At 31.3% G+C, this 27,126-nt stretch overlaps 1 protein-coding gene across 1 annotated transcript in view; it reads left to right on the top strand.

The window, feature by feature from the left end:
- LOC132744062 (uncharacterized) overlaps positions 1-26,058 on the top strand; it is a gene marked incomplete at its 3' end in the record, with an annotated part of 39,314 nt that extends 13,256 nt beyond the window's left edge. Inside the window, exons 14-29 of the mRNA XM_060732671.1 lie at positions 322-435; positions 10,406-10,516; positions 11,275-11,319; positions 12,131-12,229; positions 12,453-12,478; positions 14,306-14,415; positions 14,830-15,009; positions 15,307-15,353; positions 16,100-16,140; positions 16,758-16,864; positions 17,156-17,281; positions 21,491-21,619; positions 22,015-22,073; positions 22,753-22,863; positions 25,452-25,565; positions 26,030-26,058. Coding sequence (XP_060588654.1) covers positions 322-435; positions 10,406-10,516; positions 11,275-11,319; positions 12,131-12,229; positions 12,453-12,478; positions 14,306-14,415; positions 14,830-15,009; positions 15,307-15,353; positions 16,100-16,140; positions 16,758-16,864; positions 17,156-17,281; positions 21,491-21,619; positions 22,015-22,073; positions 22,753-22,863; positions 25,452-25,565; positions 26,030-26,058 — 1,448 coding nt within the window. The remainder of the gene's footprint in view (positions 1-321; positions 436-10,405; positions 10,517-11,274; positions 11,320-12,130; positions 12,230-12,452; positions 12,479-14,305; positions 14,416-14,829; positions 15,010-15,306; positions 15,354-16,099; positions 16,141-16,757; positions 16,865-17,155; positions 17,282-21,490; positions 21,620-22,014; positions 22,074-22,752; positions 22,864-25,451; positions 25,566-26,029) is intronic.
- Between the last annotated feature and the right edge of the window lie 1,068 nt (positions 26,059-27,126).

Consider the following 27,126-nt stretch of genomic DNA (forward strand, 5'->3'; position numbering starts at 1 on the left):
AAATATAAGTAACGTTTGCAGTCTTCCCTTAAATGTGACATATTGATTCATTTTCATTGCCGATATTTTATATCACACATAATATAGTATAGGTCATTTTAGTAAATTTGTTTATTTGTTTTTTTTCCCTATTTTTGCAATTTTTCGTAAATATTGTTTGTCAAAATGAACATGCGAAAATGTTTAAAGACAATTTAAATCGACTAATAGCTATATTTTAATACCCTCGGATATTAACCTGCTAACCTTATTTTTATGCATGTCCAGAAAAATATTTCTTAAATGTGTAAAAACTGATATTGAAGATCGATATATTTGCAGATGCGTGCATGTCAGCTCCATGTCATAACTCCGCCCCCTGCGTCACTGATACTAAGACCGGGAGTTTTAAATGCATTTGCATACCTGGAACATCTGGCAAGCAATGCCAGATAAGTGAGTATTACATGTATAGCGAAATGAACTATATCCGCGGAATTGTAACTGTAGCATTCCAAGCTAAAGATAACTGACGTTCAAATGTTTTCTTTGATTTCTAAGTATATAGACACCGTTCATATCAAGTGACGCAGGAATTTGCAATTAACGTAAAAGTAACGCCAAATCTGTGCAACGCTATCTCCAAAATGAATAACAAAGTAAGTAAACGAATCAAATTGTTTTATTCAAATTTAAAGAAATGAATTAGCGCATACGGCTGCTACGACATTATACTTTAACCAGCATTACAATTTTTTTCGGGAATATGTTTATTTCTTTAGATCATTCATGAGAAAGACAACCTGATTACGGTTTTGAAGGTGACATTTTCATTTCGTCAAATAAATATGTACATTTCACACATTTAAAACATTATTCTTTTCATATTCTTTATACCGTAGACATTTTGTCAAACTAAAAGTGTCAATAGGAGGAGGCTGGTAAAATAGGATTTACCTACTTTTAATGAGATAAACGCCGTTGCTTCAGTGCTTCATTCACGAATTCGGCGTTACAACGTGAAAATGGTCTCAATTACGTTTTACCTGCTAAAGTAAGTGTAATCTTACATGAGTAGATTGGAAAATGTCACAGGTACACCGAATATAAAAAGATCATAAAGTAATATGTATGTTATTGTATTTAAAGATATAAACGAAACTAAACTAAAATAGCCATCAATACGCTAGTCAGGTCGTCAGGTTCACGAATGATCTTGAAAAATAAACATTTCTATGGAAATATTTTGATGAGGTTTGAATTATAATATCTCAGCAACCGAATGTGCTAATTGATTTCTCTTTATAAAAAAATATAGGTCCATTAATTCATGCTCGTTTTAGCCACTAAATTGCACAATTCTGCGTTACTTTTGCACAATTCCTGCATTATTTGCACATCCCTGCGTTACTGGATATACACGGTGGTCCAGTTAATTTGTTAAAAAGTACTTGTACTTCAGAAAATGGCGAAATAACCAAACTTGGTACAAATAAACTTTGGGCTATATAAGAAAATATGAGCATGGGACTGAAAATCCAACATGGCTGAAAAACTCAAAGATGACCGCCATACATGTTTAAAATATCATACAGGCTTGTTTCTACTAAAACGACTTGATAAATAGCATATTCGAGGCTTATAAGTATAAAATCAGTTGTTATATCAGTATTGAAACATTGCCTTGTGTTCCTTAAGCTATATATTTAAATTAGTTTTCACAACTCTGGAAATCGGATAAAAATTAAAAACTGTCGAGCTTTAATTTTGCTGTTTCCTTAATGTTGAAAAATAAAATCAATTTTTAACGTTCTATGACCTTTTAAGCTCACCCGAGGTTGCGCAGGATGAGCTTTTAGGATCGTTGAATATCCGTCGTCCGTCGTCTGTCGTCCTTCGTCCGTCAACATTTTATCTTTAACAATCTAGCGGTCACAATTTTGCCCAAATCATCATCAAACTTTGTCAGGATGCTTGTAGGTAATTACTCGATTGAGTATGAACATGGGTCACCTAAGATTAAAAATAGAAAAATCTTGTTAACACTCTTGTGGCTTCTGTTTTGATCCAAATATCCTGGAAATTGATCTGAAAGTTTGCTTTGATGATTTCTAGGTAAAGTTCAAATATGGGTCACCTTGGGGCCAAAAACTAGATCACACCGCCCAAGTATGGAAAAACGTATTTAACCCTCTAGTGGTCACATTTTTGACTCAATCATCATTAAACTTAGTCAGGATGCTTGGCTAGGTAATTGCTCTGATAAGTTAGAACATGGTACAACTTGGATGAAAAATAAGGTCACAGGAGCTAAAAATACAAAAATCTTGTTTGCACTCTAGAGGGTACTGTTTTGATCCAAATATGGATCACCTGGGTTCAAAACCTAGGTCACACCGCCCAAAATATGTAAAAACATTGTTAACACTCTAGTGGTCACATTTTTTTCTCAATCTTCACCAATCTTGCTCAGTATGCTTGTGTAGGAAATTGCTTACAAGAGTTCGAACATGGGTCGTCTCGGACGAAAAACTAGTTCAAAGGAGCTAAAAAAATCTGTTAACACTCTAGTGGCTAGTGTTTTGATCCAAATATCCTTGAAATTGGTCTGCAAGTTTGTTTCGGTGATTTCTAAGTCAAGTTCGATTATAGGTCACCTGAGGTCAAAATCTAAGTCACACCGACCAAATATGGAAAAAGCCTTGTTAACACCTAGTGGTCACATTTTTGACGCAATCGTCATCAAACTTTGTGTGGATGCTTTTCTAGGTAATTGCTTGGATATATCTGAACATAGGCCATCTCGGATGAAAAACTAGGTCAGAGAAGCTTAAAATCTTGTAACAACACTCTAGTGGCTATTGTTCTGATGCAAATATCCTGGAAATTGGTCTGAAAGTTTCTTTTGATGATTTCTAGGTCGAGTTGGAATATTGGTCACCTGGAGCCAAAAACTATGTCACACCACCCAAATATGGAAAAACCTTGTTAACACTCTAGTGGTCATATTTTAACTCAATCATCATCAAACTTTGTCAGGATGCTTGTCTAGGTAATTGCTCGGATGTGTTTGAACATGGGTCATCTCGAATGAAAAACTAGGCCACAGGAACTAAAAACAATTTTGTTAACACTCTAGTGGCTACTGTTTTGATCCAAATATCCTTAATATTTCGTCGGCTTACTCTTAAAATGTCCTAACTGCCAAAATGCTATTTTGAGAAAAACGACTTTGAACATTTTGCATCTTATTATTTTTTTCCACGTGACCCCACTGAATTGAAATTTTTCACACATCTATATTTAGGATTTTAATGCGCACAAAAGGCGTTTATTTTTCTTTCTGGCGAAAGACTGAGAGTAAATATGAAAAAAACAAATTTGAGATAGAGCAAAAGGTCAAGATATTTCTTAAAAAGTCACTCTAAAAGTGCGTCATTGGAGATAGAGCAAAGTAATACCAAAATTAAATGAAGGAGCCAGAGATACGATACTTTAATGGTAGAAATTATTACATTCACAGGCTGTTTTAACCTTTAAAATGCACTTATTATGCTTGTCCGTATGTGCAATTCGATTTTGTTTTAAAGCATTACAAGCCGTCGCAATAATTTTTCAATGCAAATGACCGACTGGATGTTTCTTTGTATAATAGTATAAAACTTGTTAAATAAGTAATGGGAAAATAAATTCAGAAAACCGACCTAAACGTAACGTAATGCATCGAACCTAAAGTGTTAAGACTTTATGATATTGGTCCCCAGATATTTAGTCACAACAAGTTTAATAATTTATAACTGTTTATCATAACTTTTGTAACATTAATGAATATAACTTCTTGTCATGACAAATAGAAATTGATATCTTAAACATAAATACTGATCGTAAGTTGCATAACAAAGAAACATATCTTAATTATAGACAAATATATTTGCATATACAACATGTTACTTTGCAAAATCTCAATCTGTATGTATTAACATAATTATACAAAAATGTCTGTATTAAACAAAAACATAAAACAGCGTCTCGTCATACCGTGAAAAAAAATCATGAAAGATTTGAATTTTCTATTATCTAACATTTTTTCAATGGACTAAGGTTAACATTATTAAAATGTTATTTACTTTCTTTAACAATGTAAGAAAACCCGTTGCCAAGGTACTTCATCAAATCTGCCATGTAGTAGTCATAATATTAAACGAAAATCAGCTATTCATGTGGCTTGCAGTTTTAAACATAAATGCAACAAAAACATGATGCCAAAGTACAACATCAAAAAAGAAAATATATTCAAATGTCTCATCATAACATTGAATTTAGTAAATTTCTCAAACATAATATTAATCACCTGTAGATGTAGATGAGTATTTGATTAAGTTTGTTATAGAATAACACCATGATCAAATTCCTATGATGTCTGTTTGCGTAATACTATAGCACTTGCACTTATAAAGGTTTATATTTTGCACAGACTTTTCATGAACATGCGATCCTCTGTCGGCATAAATCGTAGCATGGTTTCTATATCTTTTTTCTTGTCATCAGACAAACCCTTTCCACATTTTAGAATTTTAGGCAAAGGAAGTAGGTCTGGTTTACAAGATAATCTTGTTGTCCTTAAAATTGTCGCCTCTGTGTATTGGACATCAAATGACTCTTTCAAAAACACTTGAAACGGCAATCCGTGCTTTAACTCTTGTAAATGGGACAGAGTTAAATGTGAATTTCTCTGCAACCGCTCGATAGTCAAAAATCACGTCATTTTTTAGTTGTACGATTACGGTTTTATCCGGACGGACTTGCTTCAGTTTCCTTATTAGACTTAGAGGACTGTAAATTTCTGAAACTTTCAGCTTTTTCTGTATATGAGAGTGAATGTTATCAATTTCCTGAATACTTGAATGCCCAGGGGTACAAAATTTATGAACAATTTTAACCACTTTAGGATAATTTGTTGAAATAGTTTTAAAGCAGTGGTCATCATGCTGTTCCGTTTTGTGGTACACAACTATCAGACCACAACGTTATTTTCTTAACATGAGGATGAGCCTTCAAAGCGTTTTCTAAAATAACAGTTACAGCACTAGCAAGTTCATTAGATCCTCGTCCAGCGACTTGTTCATTCCATATAACATTATATCCAACTTTGTCCAGAGAGCAGTGACACAAAGGGAAAATCAATCTCAAAATCACACCAAAGTTTTGAACAATTGCTAATCAAGTCGTTAAATTTTCTATAAACTTTGTTCACTTTTGTCAACAGACCTTGAATGCCCCAACATGTGTATAAGGACGCCGTCGGGCAACAACACAAGGTTTAACCTATAATGATATTTAAATTTAAGTAGATTATAATATCAGTGATTTTAGCATAGTTACACGATGGAATGAAAAGGTAAACTTTAATTTACTTATTTATGTATCCGAAATATTGTTTATCCGAATAATATTTACTAGGTTTTGCAGAACTTCTAAAAATTCTGAGATTACAGTGCATTCGACATTAAAAAAGCAAATTGCAGTTACACGTACAGAGAGTTTAGTTTAATATACTCACATATTATTACTTTATCTTGCTTGGAAACACAATCAATTGCATTACAAAAAAATATTGGCAAGAAAAGTCTTTACCGGAAGTTTTGACTTAGCGCACTATCATTGTGAAAACGACCAAGGTCACCTGACCATCAGTTCTTGTTTTGATTGGCTCATTTCAGGTTTTACTATTAAATTGTCCTAAGTAACGTACATACCCTACTATAATGATAAAACAATCATGCCAAATGTGGACATAGAGCAAAGTTCATACTCGGTAACTCCGTTTCTAGGTCATCTTAACCTTGAATTCAAAGCTTAAAAGATAGAGCAATGTAAGGTAAAAAGAATGGTTCATTTATCTCAAATTTTGCAAAAATGGACATAGGACACTTTTAGAGTTAGGCGACGATTTGTCTGAAAGTTTGTTTTAATGATTTCGTGGTCAAGTATGAATATGGGTCACCTTTGGTAAAAGAACTAGGTAACACCGCCCAGATATGGAAAAACCTTGTGAACACTCTTGTGATGCTATCTTTATCATCAGACTTGGTCAGGACGCTTATCTATGTTATTGCTCGGATGTGTTTGAACATGAGTCATCTCGGATGATAGACTAGGTCACAGGAGCTAAACATAAAAAAATCTTGTTTGCACTCTAGTGGCTACTGTTTTGATCCAAATATCCTGGAAATTGGTCTGAAAGTTTGTTTTGATGATATCTAGGTCAATTTCGAATATGGGTCACCAGGGGTCAAAAACTAGGTCACACTGCTCAAATGTGGAAAAATCCTGTTAACACTCTAGAGGCCACATTTTTCACTCAACTGTCATGAAACTTGGTCAGTATGCTTTTCCGGGCAATTGCTCGGATGGGTTCGATGGGTCAGGTGAGCGATCTAGGGCCATTTTAGCCCTCTTGTTTATTTACAACTCTTACTTAACTTGTACATACTAAAACAGATTAAACAATGATAGTTAAAATTAAAGTTAGTTCTGTTACTTTCATTGGTTTCACCTGAGACTTGAACCGGACCGCACTTCCTTATCTGCCCTGTGATAAAGAAAATTATAAGCTAATTTGCGAAAGATTCTAGTCTTTTAGTATTTCTATTGTCATTTTATATTATATGAAATTTTATCAATTACTTTTTAAAATAATATGTTAAAGAAAGAAACGAAAAAATGGCAGATATATTTAATGGTGAAATACTGTGTACATTTTCTCAAGTATGCGTTATAATTAACAAATTCATTTTAAATTATTCCTTTTTCTTCACGAAAACACATATGCAATTATTGTAGTATAAAACATGAAATGACTGACTTGATTATTTTATACAAATGTTCGGTTTACAGACTCTGATTTCAACACACCTTTGATGAAATAATTGGTTTTTAACACTCCACATTGGTTTTCGATTGATTAACTGCCAATTTAGAAACCAATTTTTAGGACTAATCTAGCTAGTAGTTCCTCGCCCTTTCATTTTATGTCCTGAGCTACACTGACTCATTACTGGTTAAAAATAATATCAACATTTCTTTGCCTTCTGAAAGTGTCAAAATTTGATGATGATAACCCCCACTGTCTTCCTTAAATATATGACCAATTTCCATTCGATGCTTCTAAGTTTTTTTTGTGACAAATATTATGTTTGGTGTTTTTTTATAACCTTTGGCTTACGCTGGATATCATATTTTCTTATATTTTAACCAATGTCAAAAAAAAGCTGAACTTTGACACTGTATTTCTTCTGAGGGCCTTATATGTTTGCAAGAGTCATGATATGGCGGGAAAGGATGGAATATTGAAAACCGTAAAAGTAGGCCTTACCGTCTATAAAACATAAGGAACCTTGTGTATTTCTCTTTAACATGCCATCTACTGATTTTGTTAATTGACACAGCACAACATCCTGATCAATTTGTGATGGATGTTTTATTTGGCTATCTTGTTGAATTTTGTTGTTCTAGACAAGCCTTCGGCAGACTTGTCAACAAACTTCAAATTTTCATTGTCAATGTTAAACAAGGCTTGAGAAAAAATGTTTTATAATCATCTCATCATCCTGACCAGAAAAGTTACTTCTAAAAAAGAGTATAAAAGCATGCTTTGTCCCTTTATGACAGACTTGATCTTACATGTACAATCTTTTTATGATTTATGGCGAGATAAAGAAGAATTCAATAGCAAAATATTAAGTTTTGGTTGAGACCATATTACAGTTTCGGAGCAACAGCCGGGATAAACATATATTTTCTTTGCAAAAAGAAGTGTCCTTAAAAGCAACTTTCCGAAGATAAAGAGCAAATATCTTAACTTAGACTAAATATTACGTTTTCCATATGAATCATGTCAGGTACACGGTGACAAACATGCAGAGTTCATTGCCTACCCTATCCTAGTTAAATTGTGCCTACCCAATCCTAGTTGTATGTTTTTAATGTCTTCTTTTTTATTCATAAGCAAACTTGTATCGCTGAACATTGTCAGGACTGCGTTCAGCAAAAATTGCGCTCCCCAGTATATCGTTTTATTCAAACTTTTAATTCCGTGATTGTTATTGTAATCAAAGTTTTGTCTAAGGCTATTATTAATCCTTTCTATGTTCAACATCGACCTATATGAAATATTTAATCAAAACACACATGCATCACCAATAGGATTTCAGAATGCAAATGGCTTGTGAAGCACAAAACTACATGTTAAAACCGAGTTTAGGACAAAAGCCCCGCCGTGCAAAAATGACACGGCAAATACATATATGAAAGTTTAATAGTTCAATGCACTCAACATATTAAAATTGTAATCATGAATAATTTTGTTTTCCATTGGCACAAGCGTGTTTGTATAAGCTTGAGCATATTTCTGACAGGCTTTTGAATAATAACTGCTAAAATCTGTAAGTGCATTTTTATTCACGTAAATATGAAAGGACTATTCTTATGTGAAGTTAAGATTAATAGAGAAATAAATGATGAAGAGGAGTTTAAATCAACTAAAATTAAAAGTCCAAGACTTATTGTAATGTGTCTTGTAATGAGTCAAATACTTTTAAAAGTGTCATTGCTTTTAACAACATTCTTGTGAAAAGCTACCTCGATAAACATTTCAGAAAGGTATATTCTGAATAAAAGGTGGTTTTAGCTCATACACATACTTAGGCCAATTGAGAAAAATAACAAATATATATTATGTTACAATTTTAATATGTTGAGTGTATTGAAAAAAACCAACAACAGGTATTTAACATACATATATATTTTTGTTACAGTATTGCTCTTGTCCGCCATAGTAATTTCACGGGGGTGGGGGGGGGCACAAAAATAACTATATTTGTTGTTTAAATATTGGAATTGCAATCACAATTCCTACAAATGAATTATGAATATTTAAATACAAAACTAGTCTTCCATTTAATAGATCTGACAGCTTAATGTCTAATGAACCGAACCGTGAACACATACCATTTTTGTTCCTGCAGTTGCAATGTATCATACGATTAGTTTGATACAATTTAGGTAATATTTGGTGGTAGCAAAATATTGTTGATTTAGCTTGAGGAATTGTAACTTACTGAAAAGAACTTCCAGCTTTCCTTGCATTTACAGGAATGTGTTGAGACATCTCATTCTGTTTTATGCTTTGGAAAATTCAGATATAATAGCTTAAATATTTATTTGGTAAATGAAATGCTTTTGCCCACTTTTAACATATTTAGCTCACCTAATAGTTACTTGACATGATACGTATCAGAATGAGATGTCTCAACACATTCCTGTAAATGTAAGGAACGCTGGAAGTTTTGTGCTTCATCTATAGAATGATTGCTGGCAGTGCCTTTTGCCACAATAATAATACCCTTTTTGATCATATCAATTGATCTAGTAATGATCTAAATTTTATAAGAACATTTTGAAGAATCCGATGCTTGTGAAAGTTATCCTACTTTTTATTCATTATGTAACGATACACTTCAATTATTGATTCTTCAGTTTAATTGTCTACTTAGGATTAAAACAAATAAAATGTAAATGAGAAAATAATTAAAGTATTCAAAGTTCACGAACTGATCACTAAAATAGACTGATTTGTTAATTCACTGAAATTGTTACCATGTAAACAGAAACGATAAATTACATTATATTTGATAACTAGTATCTTTTAGTAATAATAAGTAATACACATCTCTCGTGTTAAATGAAAACTGTGATAATTTCAAGTAAAATTGTAGCTCATAAAATAAGTAGCTTATACTGGAATAGGAAAGTGTTGATCTCACGAAATGACGGCCATTTTTAAAAATGGCTGCCGTAGCAACCATCTTGGCATATATAAAATTGGCCCCATGCCCAAAATGTTTCTTTTGTCTTTATTAACATCTGTGCCAATTTCGATTTTTCCCCATTTTCTGAAGTATTTTAGCATATTTATTAAAAATTGACTAGTTTCCTAGAAATAAGCAATCTGACAATATTGACAATTATCTTCATTATATATGTGCCATTCGTCATATTAAATCAAATTATGTGTCTGAATCATATTTCATTATGTAGGAACATTTTATTTGTTAACACAATTTTTTCTTCATGTGTATATTTGTCCCGAATGAATAAATCCTGTCTATAGTTACGAACTTTGTACATTATTCATACTTACACTTGTGCCTTTTTATGTACAATAATATAATATAAAAAGAACAACAAAACTCGGGTTATATGATTGGGAGAATAAGGAAAACAAACGGACCGAAAATTAATAATTATATTGCGTAGCCAAATTTCTACATTATATTGCTTCTTAATAATGTATGTTATGTATATATTTAGACAATTATATATACATGAATTATTTTTCGTCAATAAAATATTAGAACATCTTCAGGAAAAGAATCGTGTTTTCCAAGTCCATGTATAACAGAAAATACGCTTGCTTGCTACGGCCGAGGGATATGTTATTGTAACACTGGATTTAGTGGGAGGAAATGCGAAATAAGTGAGTTAAATACAAGAAGTGATCAATGTCTTATATATACAAGTAAGATGATGTTAATATATATTCTTGTAGTTCATTAAACTATATGAAGTTAACAAGGAATGGTCTTAAACTGGGAAAATAGTTATATCTATAATTTCTTAGTGTTGTTCTTTTCTTTTTTTTGAATAAGATTTTATTTATATTTTTAAATCAGATATAAATGACTGCCCTCAGTCAGTTATATGGAATGTGTAAAAGACGGGGGTTGCAAAATATACTTGCGACTTTTTAACGTTTTTTTGGAAAAAAATGCACGTAGGGAGATTTTTATTTTTTATTTTATTTCCCAAATGATATTGGAAGACGGTTTAAAAAGTTGTGTATCTGCATACAGTATTCGTATATTATATACATATGAAAAAGGAAATTTTTTGTTTTTGGGGGCATTCAAAACTATATTTAAATTTTAATTTCCAAAAAACATTTTTTAAAAACACGATCAAACGAATTTAAAAAATGACCATTTTTTACAAGCTTTTCCATTTGTGAAAACTTCCAACTTATTTATTTGATTCAAAGTCTCAACTGTCTATTATGCATTTAACATGACAAAATCAATTTGATTGTGCTTGGTTCAGGTCTTGCAGTAGTTCATGCAATATGTCGTCGCATGCCCATTGCTCCGACTCAAGCAGAATTCAACATTTATATTTTAAATTCTTGCTGATTCTGTTGAAAATCATTAATACTTTTTTTACATTATATTTGGTTTTCAGATAAATGTACGGAACAAAGTTCAAGACAAATGAGTTGCCCAAAAGGTATATACGAAATATGTAGAATATTTCAGATCAATGCTTAATTAAGATTCATTTAATTGTTTACAAACATTGAACATTCCAAAGCCATGGCAATTATTCAAAAGAATACGAAAAACATCTAATTTCTTTTGTTTTTGGTTCAGCGTATTCATAAACCTCACAAAAACTGTTATTTGTTAAAAGCATGTTGAACTATTTCAGTTAAATAAAATTGCGAAATTTACGAATTTGGTTGTACCATTCCTGATATAAATTCGTTATTATTTTTTAAGTGCAATAACAATAACTTCCATTTGACGTTCTAAAACCAAGAAATTAAAATTATTAGACTATGGTATACATGTATATGATGATTTTATATACAAATAAGTCACAGATCGCTGCTTATATCAAACACGGATCAATGGTGTTTTACTATAGATGATTTCATCTATTTTTTCAAGTGTAATTGATTGTTTTCTACAGATTTCTGGCTCATTTTAAACACTTCAATTTCAATATAAAAGATAAACTAACGAAAAAAATATGTGCCATGAATGTCAATTCACTTAAAGAACCGTAGAGAAAGTAACAGTGGCTGATCACTTGCTCAGTAATTTGCAAATCATTTGGAGTGATGTGTTATTGGTTATGCTTTTTATTGTTTTATTAATACGTTATTTGGAATACTCTTTAATGAAACCAGATTCATTGCATCCAGATTAAAGGTAGAATATTTTACAGATGGTATTAGGTCAAATAGAGCAAATGCTTTGATTAAATTGCATCTCAATTATATTGCAATATAATAATTAATATGCTCATTTTTAAGCCGGATGTACTAACACTTCATGCAATAGCCGTGGTGTGTGCTCTGCTCAGGGTCATTGCACGTGTCCATATGGATATTATGGACAACAATGCGAGACACGTGTGTATATTTTTTGTTGTTGATTTTATATTAAGCAGCTTTTCATATCTTTGTTCCAACCATAGCAATTTTCATGTATAAAATGTGTTAAAATTGTTTAAACTTCATAAATTTACTTCAATATCTTGTATTTTGATTCATAGCGTGTTTATATGTATTTGATATGAGTGGTCGATTCCAGATATGATTGTCCATGAATGATCTATGAATTCTTTATTTCCAGCAAAATGTGACATTACTAGAACCTCTGTGAGTATAAGTTTTGTCATGATTTACGAGTAAAATGATCGATTATTCCAAAGAATAACCAAATTTAACTGCATTGTACAAATATGTAGGAGAAGACCTTTATAAGCTTTATAGCTTTCGGCTCTAATCCTTTTTCATTCGTGTATCTAATTATTGTAAATGTATTAACAACATGATGTACTTGTATCATTGTTTGAAATAAACTATGTTTAAACTTAAGAATAATATAAAGTCCACATCACAAATATGTAAGAGTTTCAACCCGTCATACAGGTGCGACCTCAAAACCGGAAGTGACATGCAGACTATGCAAAATATTGATAGTTCATATGTAAGAGTTTCAACCCGTCATACAGGTGCGAGCTCAAAACCGGAAGTGACATGCAGACTATGCAAAATATTGATAGTTCATGATAACGATAGTGATAGTGCATCATTGTATGTTTGCGACATAATCACTGTTCAGTTTCGGAAACGATAACGATATCTCCGAGCCTAACCCTTGTAGATATTTAAGATATTCCTCGGATAAATTTTCAACTATTGAAATAAATAAATTTACATATTTTTGTCTATCTAACATAACAAAAACATTCAACTCCAAAAATAATTATGTATCTTTTAAAACAATTACTAGGCGATTCCATGGATTTTTCCGATATACCACTTGTATTGAAATGGCACTGTGCACTACTTAAGTCTTTAGTGCTGAAGTCCTCTTAGCATGGGTTTGGTCTCATTAATTTGTAGGCCTACACTTAATTCAACCATGCTAGAGCCAAGGCGATACGAAATTACATTCTTTACACGCGTCAATACAGTGTGTAATTTGTACCTACAAGAAAAAGCGAATCGTTTAATGTTTATAGACAAAAATGATCGATTATTCCAAAGAATTATATAAAGTCCGACATCACAAATATGTAAGAGTTTCAACCCGTTGGGGTTTTTTCACGTTCAAGTAGAAAACAGAATGTTGTTTACAATAGTGAACAAAAGTTAGAAAAAAAGTGAAATATTTTAATAATTATTTGACCTTATCAGAATCATTATGCAATAAAGGGGGAAGTTAGTCACTCTATTTTTCTAATAACCAATGAAATCTTAATTTGATTGCTAATTAAATGAATGACAGGTCTGATGACATGCTGATACCAAGAAGTTTTGAACAACATAGATCATAACAGGTCATTAATAATATAACATATTACGAAACAGGGTGTCAGGTCCTTTCGTTCACGGAGATCAATTAAGTTTTATCCTCCTTAAATCACAGTGGAATTATTCTTTTAACGATGATAAAGACGTAAAAGACTCGTCTTAAAATCAAAACACAGCATGTGGATTATTTAAAAGTTTATTTGTTATATATAATAAAAGTGTAAAAATAAAGCCTTAACATAATGTTAAAAGAATGATTATTTGGGATTTCTCTTTTTTATATATGGTAATGGTTACCTTGCGTCACTGAAGAAACCGACTTTCTAAATCACATGTGTTTTTAAAATAAGGTCATCACCTATTAAAACACTATTTTATCGTATTTATTGTAATCTTCGTATCATTATCTATTGAAATCGGAACAACATGCTTATTCTAGGCCGAATACCTAACTTCGGCAAAATTGCCTTGAGCTGAATAAAGATAACTGATCATAAGTCTTTTGTTGAACATTTCATAATACGTCATGCATGGCAATGTTTCAGCAAGTCAAGTAATCTGAGCTAAAAAAGAAGTAATTGGGGTTCAGTAAACATTCAAATCATAACACATGGCACAAGATCTTCTAGTTATAACACACATTTTTTTGTTTTTACATACGTATAGACAGGGATAATTTCACCTACAGTTAAAGATGGAAGTAGACTGATTTGTTACTCAGAAAAGGACTTGATATCACAATGTTCTTTGCGTGTTTACGTCACTGGCAAATCAAGGTAAATATTAAAATACATAAATTTATATCAAGTTAACTTTACTTACAAATTTAACGAGACAATTTACTGTTTTCTAGTTGATTTAAAGCAAATTGAACTGAGTGCAATCACATATTAATTTGAAGGTCTTGTCGCATATTTTCCAGGATAATTTTACTTATGTTATGAATAATGGTGAGGATATTGTAATAGCATTGAAAAGGCATGAAACCCAATAAAAAACATTTTGCTTGCATATGACCAAAGAAACCTCGTAGCTAGTTAAGGTGATCAGCAAGCTAATGTGTACTGGAAACACTTAATCGAAGTGTTATAATTATAAAGCACAATAAAGTAATTGAATCGGATTTTATTCAGTCAAAATACCAAGAGTGATTTCTGTTTTCAACAGTTTTTCATGGTTTTATTAAATAGTTCCATACCAACTATTGACATTGAAACATCTAGAGAATTGCAAAATATTACCACAGGAGGAGATGCTAAAAGATCGCAAGTCCTTCCAGGAATGTCTACTGTTTATGCAGTAGATATTACAATAGGTGGACAATTCAACAGTTCAAAGTTTCAGTATATTTGTGTTGTGGCGACTTATGCGTAAGCACTTTTTTGTGGTCATTCATTTTAAAAACATATCATTTTTTTAGACCAAAATTTGATCTATCCAAATTCCTTCAAGCTAGTCCAACAAAAGTTCATAATGGAAAATACTATTAAGTATATTTATAGGAAACTGTTTTTATCGTTTTCTTCGAATATTTTATTGCATGAACTATTTCTGACATATGAACTACTTCATTACAAACATGTGTGAATCCTGATATGTAAGGTTGTTCCATTTGAAAAACAATAAAACATTGATAAGAAGATCACTTGTAAAAATAACCATTTCAGATCATCAAAATCTAGTGTTTGCTACGATATCAGCATTCTTCCCAATCGTAAGTAATACAATAGCTATTTAACATGTCGCAATGAATTTCATGCATTATACTTTCTTAAATAAATTAAAATGTCACTTGTGGTACATATTTCTTCATAATTTATCTAATTAACTTCTTAAATTTCTTGTATCAATGCATACAATATGAAGTAATAAATAGATGTAAAATTGTAAATTGCAACGGGCATGTTTCAGAATTAATTTCCCGCCCTAATCCCGATCAGAATCTAAAGTCAATAACATAAACTTGGAGTTATATTTTAAAAAACCTTTAATTTTAGATGATCTGTTACAGGTATTAGAAACTATTGTAATTTGTCATATTAGATATGAATGCACAATATTCATACACAACTGTTAAATTACTGATAAATTGTCATCTATATTACAGAGAAAGCTATGTTTTGTAAAACATTGTTTTATATAAAAGTTCTAAAATACGATTTTCCTCTTTTTCTGTAAATAGCACAAAAAACACGTTTCGCAAAACATTTATGAAACAAACAAAAATTTTTTAAGCAATTATGATTTTTATAGAAACTGCCATCTTGTTTTACTGAACGTTGTTCAACCTCTAAATAAGCGGTCTTGCAGATTGCATTTGAGAGCATTCTAGCGAAAACAAGATACAATTTGTAATCAGTTCACACATATTTTAAAATCATTTTCTTTTTCTATATTTACTCCATATCGATTGTATTTGTATTTTGTTTTATATAAAAAACAACACCATTTGCTGTTCAGCTGAAGCAGATGCTACGAGTCTCGCATATCTCCAAAGACAGGTAAATTAAAATCTGTATATTTGTTCTTTTTATTATTATCTAGTCCTGTTACGAGAACGACATTCACAAAAGCTCATGGTGCGAACGAAAGACAAAAAATCAGAGAGTATAACCTCAATCAGTTATTCTGTTTAATACATTTACCAAATAAGGCGTCCGTATTCACCATTAACCATTCTTTACAACGGAAAAACTCTTTTCAAACATCGGTGCAATTAATTCTGTGCTTTTACGCCTGAGTGTCAACTTGTAATGCTTTCCACAAAAAACTTTCAGCAAAACATATCATTTTTGCACGGGATGATTTTCTTATTTGCTTGTTCTGTTGAATATGAGTTTGGTAAATGTTGATACAGTAATGCCCCGCGGTCCGTCCGTACATTTTCTTCAACAGTACTCAAGAATGATGCTACCAGTAATATTTTTAATATTGTCTTCGTATGTCAAGGATTTAAAACTTGGGGCCATACCCTTTCACCAGGCCACTCCTGCGGTATTTGCTATTAAAAACACCCTTCCGAAAATAGCAAATGTATCTTAAAGCGTTTCTTACAGCAAACATGTTTTGTATCCCAAACAAACAATTATGCATTATTAACCTAGTTTATTTTGTACAGGCAAAGATTAAGTTCATTCAACCAACAACGAAAGACGGAAGTCGAATAATATGTAGGACTTGGGAGAGATGTCAAATATTATTGTACACATCTTTTGCATCAAACCGGTAAGAATAGGTGCATAAAGAAGAATTACCCTGAAAGTTACTGTTATAGACGATTTTATAGTTTGGAACTAAAATAACATAAAAATCGTATTAAATACGGTTAAATATTGTATAAGCATCATTTCCTTGCTTAGAATCAATAAAATACATTTAACAACCATCAATACTTTTACAAATTTAGCATTAAATTAAATTTTAAATATGAACCTCTCTCATTTTATTATCGGACTCGTTCATATTAATTTAAAACAAGTATACACAATTAATCATAAATCATCATACTGTTCTCAGGTCTTCTTGTCATGCGACAAACGCAACTTCTCCAACTGGTACTGTAAATGGCAGTTGTGACATTACTGATAGAGATAACGATGAAGACGAAACGGACTTAGCTAGAAAAATTGCCTCACCATGCTGGTAATTGATTTCCTATCTTAAAAAACTATTTTTATAGAAAATTTATTATCTTAATTGTTTTTGTTGAATTTATTCAGAACAGTTGAAATAAACAATTTCAGGGCGAAACAAAGAAATCATAATCTGAAGGTGTATGCTACAGTCGCACCTAGACACTTAGGCAGAATGAAAACTGTACGTGCAGCACACATCTTTAAAACTACATCTTACTTTGCAATTTGCAAATAACTTAAAACGATGAATGGTGTCCTGCCAAATATTGTCGGGACAGTTTACTTTGATATTTTGGCAGAATTATGGCCCTTTGTTTTTCCAATATATGCAGTATAAAGAGGAATACTCTTCTGTGCGCAATTCCTCAAACATGAACAAGGGCTTTCAAACAAACTTTTACAGAATTATTGCGTCAGTAAGTGTTCTAGTACATATTGTGAAATAGTCATGTGGCATTACCACACTCGTTTTGTTTTGCTGCTTTTCACTATCATAATATGTAAAGAAGTACTCTGTTTATGTACATTTCTCAATAAATTGCAATCAAACTTACACAACTTATGCAACGTAATCCTTTGCTTTTTGATTTCTATCAAGAATATTCTCCTGTGCAAAAGTCTCATTTGACTTTGTATCATTCTTTATAGTGTGAGTTGATGTTGTCGGTCTATTAGTCTGTCCCATTAAAAATGGAAATGAACTTTTGCCTGGTGTGAATTAACAAAACGAGATTGAATAAAAATTTAACTGTTTTTGTAAACTAAAAAAAAGTCACCCTCGAGATTTTTCAGGATTTTACGCTAAAGTGTCTACTTTTCTTGTGAAAGCAAATTTTGATTTCTCTATGGAAAATCCCTGTTGTTTATTTTCCGTAGCCATTGCCGAAGTACTCTTCATTTGAAGATGAACGGGAGAAAGCACGTGTCATTTTTCTAAAATATACATGAGGTTCTCGGGGTCGTTTCATGATTATTTTACAAAGCTGGATCTACAAGATGTAACAGTTTAGTTGCAATGCATGATAGAAAACTTAAAAAAAAAAGAAAAATAAGCAACAAGAACACCATGTCACATGGATAAAAGATCTAGAAATTACACTTACTTTTAAGCTGAATATAATTCCTATGATCGGAATAGATCTTTATAAACATCACTTCTGAAGATTCCTTCATTGCCAGTTTCTATACAGATCCGATTTTTTCTACTTTGAAACTCCTAAATGACATGACTCATACACTTATGATGATCCAGATTTTTAGACTGTTAATCCGTCTCATTATTAAAACATTGTTCAATTTGTGGAGTTATCTGGGTTAGCAAATGAAATATCGTCGATGTATGTAAAATCGCGGTGTATATAAATTCGCGGATTTTGTTAACACTTGGATAATCTCGTAAAATCTCGTCGCACCTGCCCGACAATGACGTAATATTTCTCGCAAAATGTGTCTACATATGTTTCGTGTATCAAACCATCACAAATCACACAAAAATGGGCAGTTTATTGTTTATTTTCTAATAAGTATAAAAAACATGATTTTACTTATGCCCAAATATCTACCTTATAAGTAATCCATTTTTATCATCAAACTTTAAGATGTAATCACAGGTTTAGATTACAATGTGCAAGCACTTGACCTACTTAAATCTTTTGCCGGAAATGAGGGTCATATGGGGAGGTGAAAATCAAATTTATCGGCTGTTTTTGTTTTTTTTACTACTTACATGTTTACAAAATAAAACTGCAAATAAGAAATAGATATAAAAAATCAACATTGTTCTGAAAAATTGATATTTTCTCAGTTTAAAGTGACTGGAATTTTTGTCATGTGCACTGATTTGACCTACAATGACGTATTTGTAGTCGTCCGCGAATTAACATACAGTTCCAATATGGCGGCGGTCATGACATACGCTTATTATTTAAAGTTACCACTGACAAATACGAGTGTAAGTTGGTGAAACTTGAACTGACTTGAAATTGAAAAAGGCCAATTGTAAGCAAACATTAGGTGTATAATTTATTATTTATCTTTTTTCCACATTATTTCTCACAAATGTGCCTAATACCGCGAATATACATCAATCGAGGATATGTAAATGAAACACATCATAATTTAGCATGTTCCAAATCCATAATTCAAGAACGGCCCATCAATTTTAGTTGTCAACATCACAATGCTTATAACTCCTGACGAAAACAATCTTTATTACGTCAACAACAATATACGAAATATATGACGTAACAAAAATGTCTCGCGATTCCAGTTGCGGCATTGACAGAGAGCGGTTAGGCATATGTAACCTCAAACAGATCATTTTTAGCGTTGAGATGAATTTGTCTTGTTGGCATTTAAAATAATTTTTGTATACCTAGATTTTGCAACTTAACTGTAAAAAATACACCTTCAATTCATATATTAATAATAAAGCTTTTGATAACATTTAAATAATGTTAAACACAAAATGACATGAATCTACAACAGTTCAATACTTCTTCCATTAATTACATATAACATTCGTTTTGATTTTATGTTTAAAAACCATTTTACATAATTCTCAGAAATAATTTCCCTACATATTTTCTCGTTTTTCATGACTTCTGTAAATCTTACTCTTTTAACTACAAAATAAGCAATACGCCGTATTTTTCTCCCGCATATTTCTTACTCTTTTAACTACAAAATATACAATACGCCGTTTTTTTCTCCCGCGAAAAAGATGCTAGATCTATTGTATTTTCACTGAATATTTTTAAATTTTAGGAAGGCTAAAATCATTGAGAAAGTCACTCGGTGTTTTCCTTTGACTACATCTCCCCTTCATTTTAACATAATATTTATATGTTACACCTTGAGTCTAAAAAACACGCTTATTGTCGCTTATTGAACACTCCAATCCAAACGTATTCTTTATAATATCAAATCACTGACATTTGTTGAATTGTGAGACGGGAAGTTAAATTTGTATTTACGAACTTAAAGTGTATAGGCCTACGTTTGATTGCTCAAACTAGAAAGTATGATATTATATATTCTTAAAATTTACATTTTCCTCGAACGCGGGCCTGTGTTCTCTCGTTAGCGAGGAAGTTAGTTAAAGTAGACACTGTGGTAACAAGCAAACCAATTCTGAACGTATAGTGAATCAGTTTTCCTTTCTATATATATTCTTGTCAGATTTGCATGATAAAGTAGTATCTGTTGGCGATTTTTTTGTGAAAGTTGAAACCTACGTAAAGTTTTAGCGCACAGACATCGCACCCGAAATAAGAAGGGTAACATATTCTTATATCCCATCGAACCTGGTCAATTTAATTATTTTTGAATAGAAGTGATACATGCTAATGGACAGAATTCAGATAACTACAGAATTGTGTAAATTAAACATTAATAAGCGAAGAACCATTTTTTATAGTCTTCTAGGTAGGTCATGTTGGGGCCGCGTTCATTGAACGCCGCCTTTCCTTGTTGATCTTGTTTATCATATTCTAGTTGTGTTTCCGCTCCCCTATGACATGTTGCGGTAAGATACGCACTTTATTGGAAAGCTATCTAATCAAATCAATTCATTGTTCATTTTATCTTTAAAAAAATACGACAGTGTATCATGGTAATTAATTTAATATTTGTGAGTTAGAATTTATAAAGCGGTTACCGATATTTTAGCTTTAAATGATTTCGATTATTTTAAATAATAGTTTGCTAGTAAAATTGCCTTTTTGACACCAACTTTGTTCTCATTTTTCATTTTAATGATAACATTTAGCTTTTGATCATTAAGTAAATAAGAATAATCAAATTTTTATAATTACTGAGTATATTTCACTGTAATTGTGAGACGAACCCTAAATGACGTCTATATGGGCGCCGCCATTTTGAAATGGACTTCACGTCAGGTTACAACGTAAGTCAACGGGGAAAAATATAATTTTAACATTTTGACCATATTACTGACTATGAAAAAAATGAAAAAAATGCCTAGGGATATTGACGTCAGGGTTAAGATGACATTAATTTAAATGATTTTACTATTATATTAAATAAAAAATGGAATGTTCAAATTTGATGGGACGGACTAAGATACCGGAATTTTGTTTATGCATATTTATCCAATTTATCGCTTGTTTGCATTGAATGTTACATTTGAATCATTTGAACGTATTTTATATATATATTTGATTACTGTTTTATCATATCCGTTATTTGGTTAAAGTGAAAATGTCGTCACATCATCGGCTGAAGTAAAGGTATTTTCCGCCCACCCACGAGGACCAAGTTGTGTAACAGAAGTATCCGCCATATTTGATAGTGTAGGGGAAAATGACATTTGCTTCCATTCAGCGTATGTTTTTAAAAATCTAACTTTGTTATAGGACTTGTCGTGAAAAATTGAGAAATGTCTTTATTTTATATAGTAAAAAGTCTCTTCATAGATTGCAGTGGTCATTTGTGTAGTTATTCTTTTTTAAATACAAAGTAGCTCCTTTTCTTGATATAAACCTTGGGTTATAAAGCACAATAGTTGACAACTTTTGATTCTTGCAGTTTACGCAACCACTTATCGTAAAAAATAATATTGTGTAAATGTGTTTTTCATAAAACACTTCTTAGAATGTTATTTTGTAAACATCTGATACATTATTACTAAAATTCATTTTCAGAATATCGCACCAAAATAGAAATTCAGATATCTAACTTTTCTAGAAAACTTAATATCGTATATCCTTTATTTTTCAGCTCGTTTGAATACCAAAAACTATGTTACACATTTCTTGTGTATGCCAATGACAAACGAGGTATTCTTATATACACCCTATCATATTTATTTTTATCATTTATGTATTAAATTTAATTTCAAAATAGTATTTCTGTCGTTTAACCGTAATTTTATTGCGAAACTTTTCTGAAACAAAACAATGTGTCAAACAAACTTTTATGATTTTAACATTTCTTAAACAAAACACATAATCATCAAACACATTAACCTGGGATAAAGGGCAGCTGCTATATTAGACACCCGACTACATTTCTCAAAAATCTTATTTTGATTTTTGTGTTGGTGAATGGTATGACGAAAATGTCAATTTAAAACTGCTGTCAGTCCGGTTCCTTAAGGATATATGTAAAATAAATCTTATAATTTGATTAAAACAATCCATAATACCATTTTTTGTTTTAAAATAAAATCATTTTATACCTTTAATCGGAGTATGAATTGAACTAAATCCTTTCAATTTTCCTGTAACAGATAGAGTTAAGGTTAGTTATTTCTTTAATCAATCGAACCCATAAATTAATCCTCAGATAAATGTTTTTGTAAAACATTTGTTACTTGATATGTAAAAGGGTCTATATTTCACTTAATTAAACACAAAAAGGTATTAGAATCTCCGGAGCAAAGTTTGCTTCATTACCAGTTAAACATAATCAGAATACGATCAGTTTTCATGCGTCATTGTGCTTTTCTTAACACAGATCCCTGTTCCAGCTCACCATGTCAGAATAATGGGCATTGTTTTCGCACAGATCAAGATAACTATAAATGCGTCTGTCAAGACAGTTATGTTGGTGATTATTGTCAAACAGGTTAGAAACGTTACTAAATTTCCTACGTTTTCAAGTGTTATTATTGTTTTTGCAAGCTCTTCATGCATTGTGTACATTTTATATATTGGACATTTACATTATTTCCAATTTTCTCTTTAAAGCATCCAGATCTCTTCCAAGTATATGGGTGGCGCGATAGCTCAGTTGGTTAGACCACTGACTGTCATTCCTGAGGTTCCGGGTTCGATCCTGGGTAACACCCTTTGGATTTTTCAGAAACACTTTCAGTGTTTCCCACCTAACTAGAGGTTTACTGGGACGAAACGCAGGTAATCCTCGCATGTATCAGTGCCATACACTGGACATGTAAAAGAACCTAATCTATTCAAGGAAGGAATCTATTCAATAAGAGCTAAGTTAAAGACCCTACTGGAAATAAGTGCTTGCACTTTGAAATTCGTAGGTTATCCTTGACCGCCCGGTCTAAAGAAAAATCAATCAATCAAATGTGTGTTATCTGTATTCGACTGATTATCTTCTCTCGTAAATCTATTTGCATTTTCATTAAAACAACACATATATACATGTATTTCAATTGCAATCCATATGTCTTTAAATCTATTGTTATCTTCATAGCTAATCTACGGAGCCCATAAAGTTACATTTCCACACTTTTCAAGGGACTTAATTCGTTTGTACGAAATATTAATTCATAATAACGAAATATTAATTCGTTTTTTACAAAATATTGTTTCATAATTACGAAAAATATATTCATTTTTATGAAATATTAATTCGTAAAATCGAAATATTAATCGAAATAATATTTCGTTATTACGAATTAATATTTCGTTTTTACGAAAATAAATTTTGTAATTATATAATAAACGGAATCATAATAGGCACAATAGCTTCTTTCTTGTCAGCTAAATAACTTGATATTTTACTTGACATTTACTGCCTCTTTATTTAGTGAGGGAATAGGCCAGTGAACACCTTTGAATATTGTGTTTTTATAATATTGTAGTAAATAAAAGAAGCAATTCTTTTTTCTCTCCATAACTAAAAAGAGATTTGTGAGTCATAATCCAGCGTTTCATATTCCAAATATTAATATGACGTTATGGCGTCGTTGATTGACGTTGCAATTTTGACGTCAAAATACGTTACAATGGGGTCAAGTATAGAGCCTAAAAAATTGACAAATTGGAAAAAATTATACAAAAATCAACAAAAACCTACTTGGGACATATTTTTATGTCATATGCTCAAGTTTTATCGAAATTAAAAATTGGGCCGATTTTCACTATATTTGAACATACTCCTTTCATCGTATTTAAATGTTTTGTATTATATATAAAGAAGGCTTCGAAATGAAGTTCCTGACTTTATATTAGTCAGCTTAACACAGCTTAAATAGTGATTTTTTTCTTCCTAAGTCATATACCATAACCCGACGGTATAACAGTGCTGTGTATAACTAAAAATAATCGCCTGTTTATTGAGTTGCCGCAATACATGTAATAGTACTGGCACTGGGATAATTTTGCTAAAATTTGGGTCCAGGGGTTCAAATCCAGACACTGACATTTTTTTTTCATTTTGTCGATTTCATAGAGTTTTGAAACAAAATACATTGTCATGATTTTAAGATTGCACTCAATACATACATGTTAAGGAAATATATATTTAGTGAAAATCTGGAGGCCAGCTTTGAAATTTAACTAGTGTGTATGATTAAAGAAAGTAATACTATAGCATGTTTCTTTTGGAAAGAAACATGTCAGAAAAGATAAATTGTCTCAGAAATTAAAACATTTTGATTTTTTTGCCAGCTGTTGGGAATATGTTTTTAAAAAGGGGTAACAAGGGATATTTTGGATGGAGAATGACTTCTCACCCAAAGCCCTGTTCACTCAAATATAATTACTTGAGGGCCATGATGCTTATAATCTTTATATAATTCATGAAGGCCAGAAAAGGGTCGGATAATATACAAAATTCATTAGATTTTTTAGGGATTTCATTTAATATGTTATTGTTTGTCGCTATTTTACACAAATTTACTGACCATTTATTTAGAACAATTTTTTAATTGCAAAAAATGTTAAAAAATCACATGTAAACAACGTTCTTTAAAACAGCTATCACTATTTAAATTTGAAATTGTAGAAATAAAACTTATTTACCATGTAGGCCTAAAAAGCGAACATTTAAATAAATATCGAGTATTATATTTCTTCGTTTTACTGCGTTTGTATACCTTTGGTATAGCATGATTTTTGTATCGTAACTTTTTGGCTATTCTTACAAAATATGCTGTTATACAGGTTCAAATTTGCAAATTTAACAAGTTTAATACCCTGAAAAAAAAAATACTTTCATATTCATGACTCTGGTATCTTGCTGAAAATTTAAGTATAATTTTTAAACTTTTCATTTTCTCATGTGCATTTCCTTTTGTTTGAAATCTCTGTAACAAACACACTGTGTTGAAATAAACTTTAAGGCTTTTGTCTCATATAAAATACTATCTTTAAAACAAAATTTGCTCGCTCTTTGTTCTGGCATCAAATGTTACATTTTCAGTTTATTCTCAAACTTAAATCGTGCTTTAATTGATACAGGTCCTTGCCAGTCAACGGACAATCATTGCCAGAATAATGCTTACTGTCAAGTACACGATGGTGATACTACATGCATTTGCAAAGCCGGATCCTTTGGACCTAAATGCAGTAAAGGTGTATCTTTTTATTTATACTGTTTAGTCTGTCCGCTTAGCTCATTTGGGAGAGCATTGAGTCAGAAGATTAATGTTTGTATCCTAGGGCTAGTCGAATGATCTCGAACACTGAGTCAAATGGTCGTTTGTACCTCACTGGTTGTCAAAAAAAAGATATTAGTAGCCGGTCACATGTTGAGAAATTGAAAAGTACTATTAAGTAAACAAAAAAAGCCGTCTGTGAAATATATGACCAAACATATGTGTTAAAATCAGGGTAAAATAGAAATACAATGCGTATCTTAAAATAAAAAGCGCTGTTTTCTTTCGTATTCAATTTCTATTTAAAATGCTAAGTAAAATATAAAGCAATACTTTTAGATGTTAACGATGTCTTTTCATATATTTTTTTTCATTTTTACACATTTCAACTGTCTAGGGTAAGATATTTTATAGCTAACACGTTTTTCATATAATTTTCAGGTCCTTCAAGTTTACAAACTTCATTTCCTGTAAGTTTTAGCATAATATACGTATAATTACCTTTTTAAACTAAGTTATGTAATTCTCTCAACAGGGTATGTATTCGAATTGTATTCAATATGTATCAAAGTATATTACTAGTCACGAATTTAATGCCCCTTTTTAAAGCAGCAGAATTCTGACAAGAATAAACATTTATAAACGATGTAAGGTTCATGAATGTAGGTAAATTGTAATTGGAGAGGTCATCCATAGAGTTGAGAATGATTTTTATGTATCAAATTGAAGCTAATGCATCGTATTTTAAGCCTTAAATCAAAAGAACCAGTCTACAAAAATTGAAATGCGCATGCGCATGTGGTTGGAGGCATGCAGCTGTACGAGTTCATACTCCTTATTCCAATCAAATAATATATACATTTTTATGTAAGTCTGGGACTTTTTTTTAACATACTTTATGCCCATTTTGGAAAATCTCTGTTGCAGAGGAAATGTTTCTATATACTTTCCAAAACATAAATGGTAAATTTGATTACAGAATTTTAGAAGAAATTTTTATTTTGAAACTACTTTTGATATATATAATTTCTTTTCAATTTAGTTTGATATATAACATAAAATAAATTGTTCCTTTGCTAGAAATAAATGTCCCTGATGCGCCAAGAAAATGTCCATTTCTCCGACATATAATCTTTCAGAATATCAAACAAAAAAGTGTAAAATAAACTTTCATTATGATACTTTATTCAATATATATAATTATATTTTGTTAAATAATTGTAATTTGTAAACATTTATTGTGATATTTATGTTTTAATTTTTTTTTGGGGGGAGGGGGGGGGGGAGTCCTCTCACAGAACAAAGGTCGGGTGTTGGGATGCATGTGTGTTTACATTGCACAATTTCTTGATATATTGTATTTATTTGTTATGAATATGTTTTTATGTAGATACGATAGCATTCAAATCAGTAAATTGGAGCAAAATCCTTTCATTTCATTATTTTATATTTGTTTATGCTTGTACAATTTGTATGTTTCAGAAATTCACTGCATACTTGCAGAGCCTACTCTTTCATCTGTGTAATTAATCAATTTT

Source organism: Ruditapes philippinarum, unplaced genomic scaffold (genome assembly GCF_026571515.1).
Source record: "Ruditapes philippinarum isolate M1 unplaced genomic scaffold, ASM2657151v2 ctg8796_1_1_1_1, whole genome shotgun sequence".
Classification (NCBI taxonomy): Eukaryota; Metazoa; Mollusca; class Bivalvia; order Venerida; family Veneridae; genus Ruditapes; species Ruditapes philippinarum.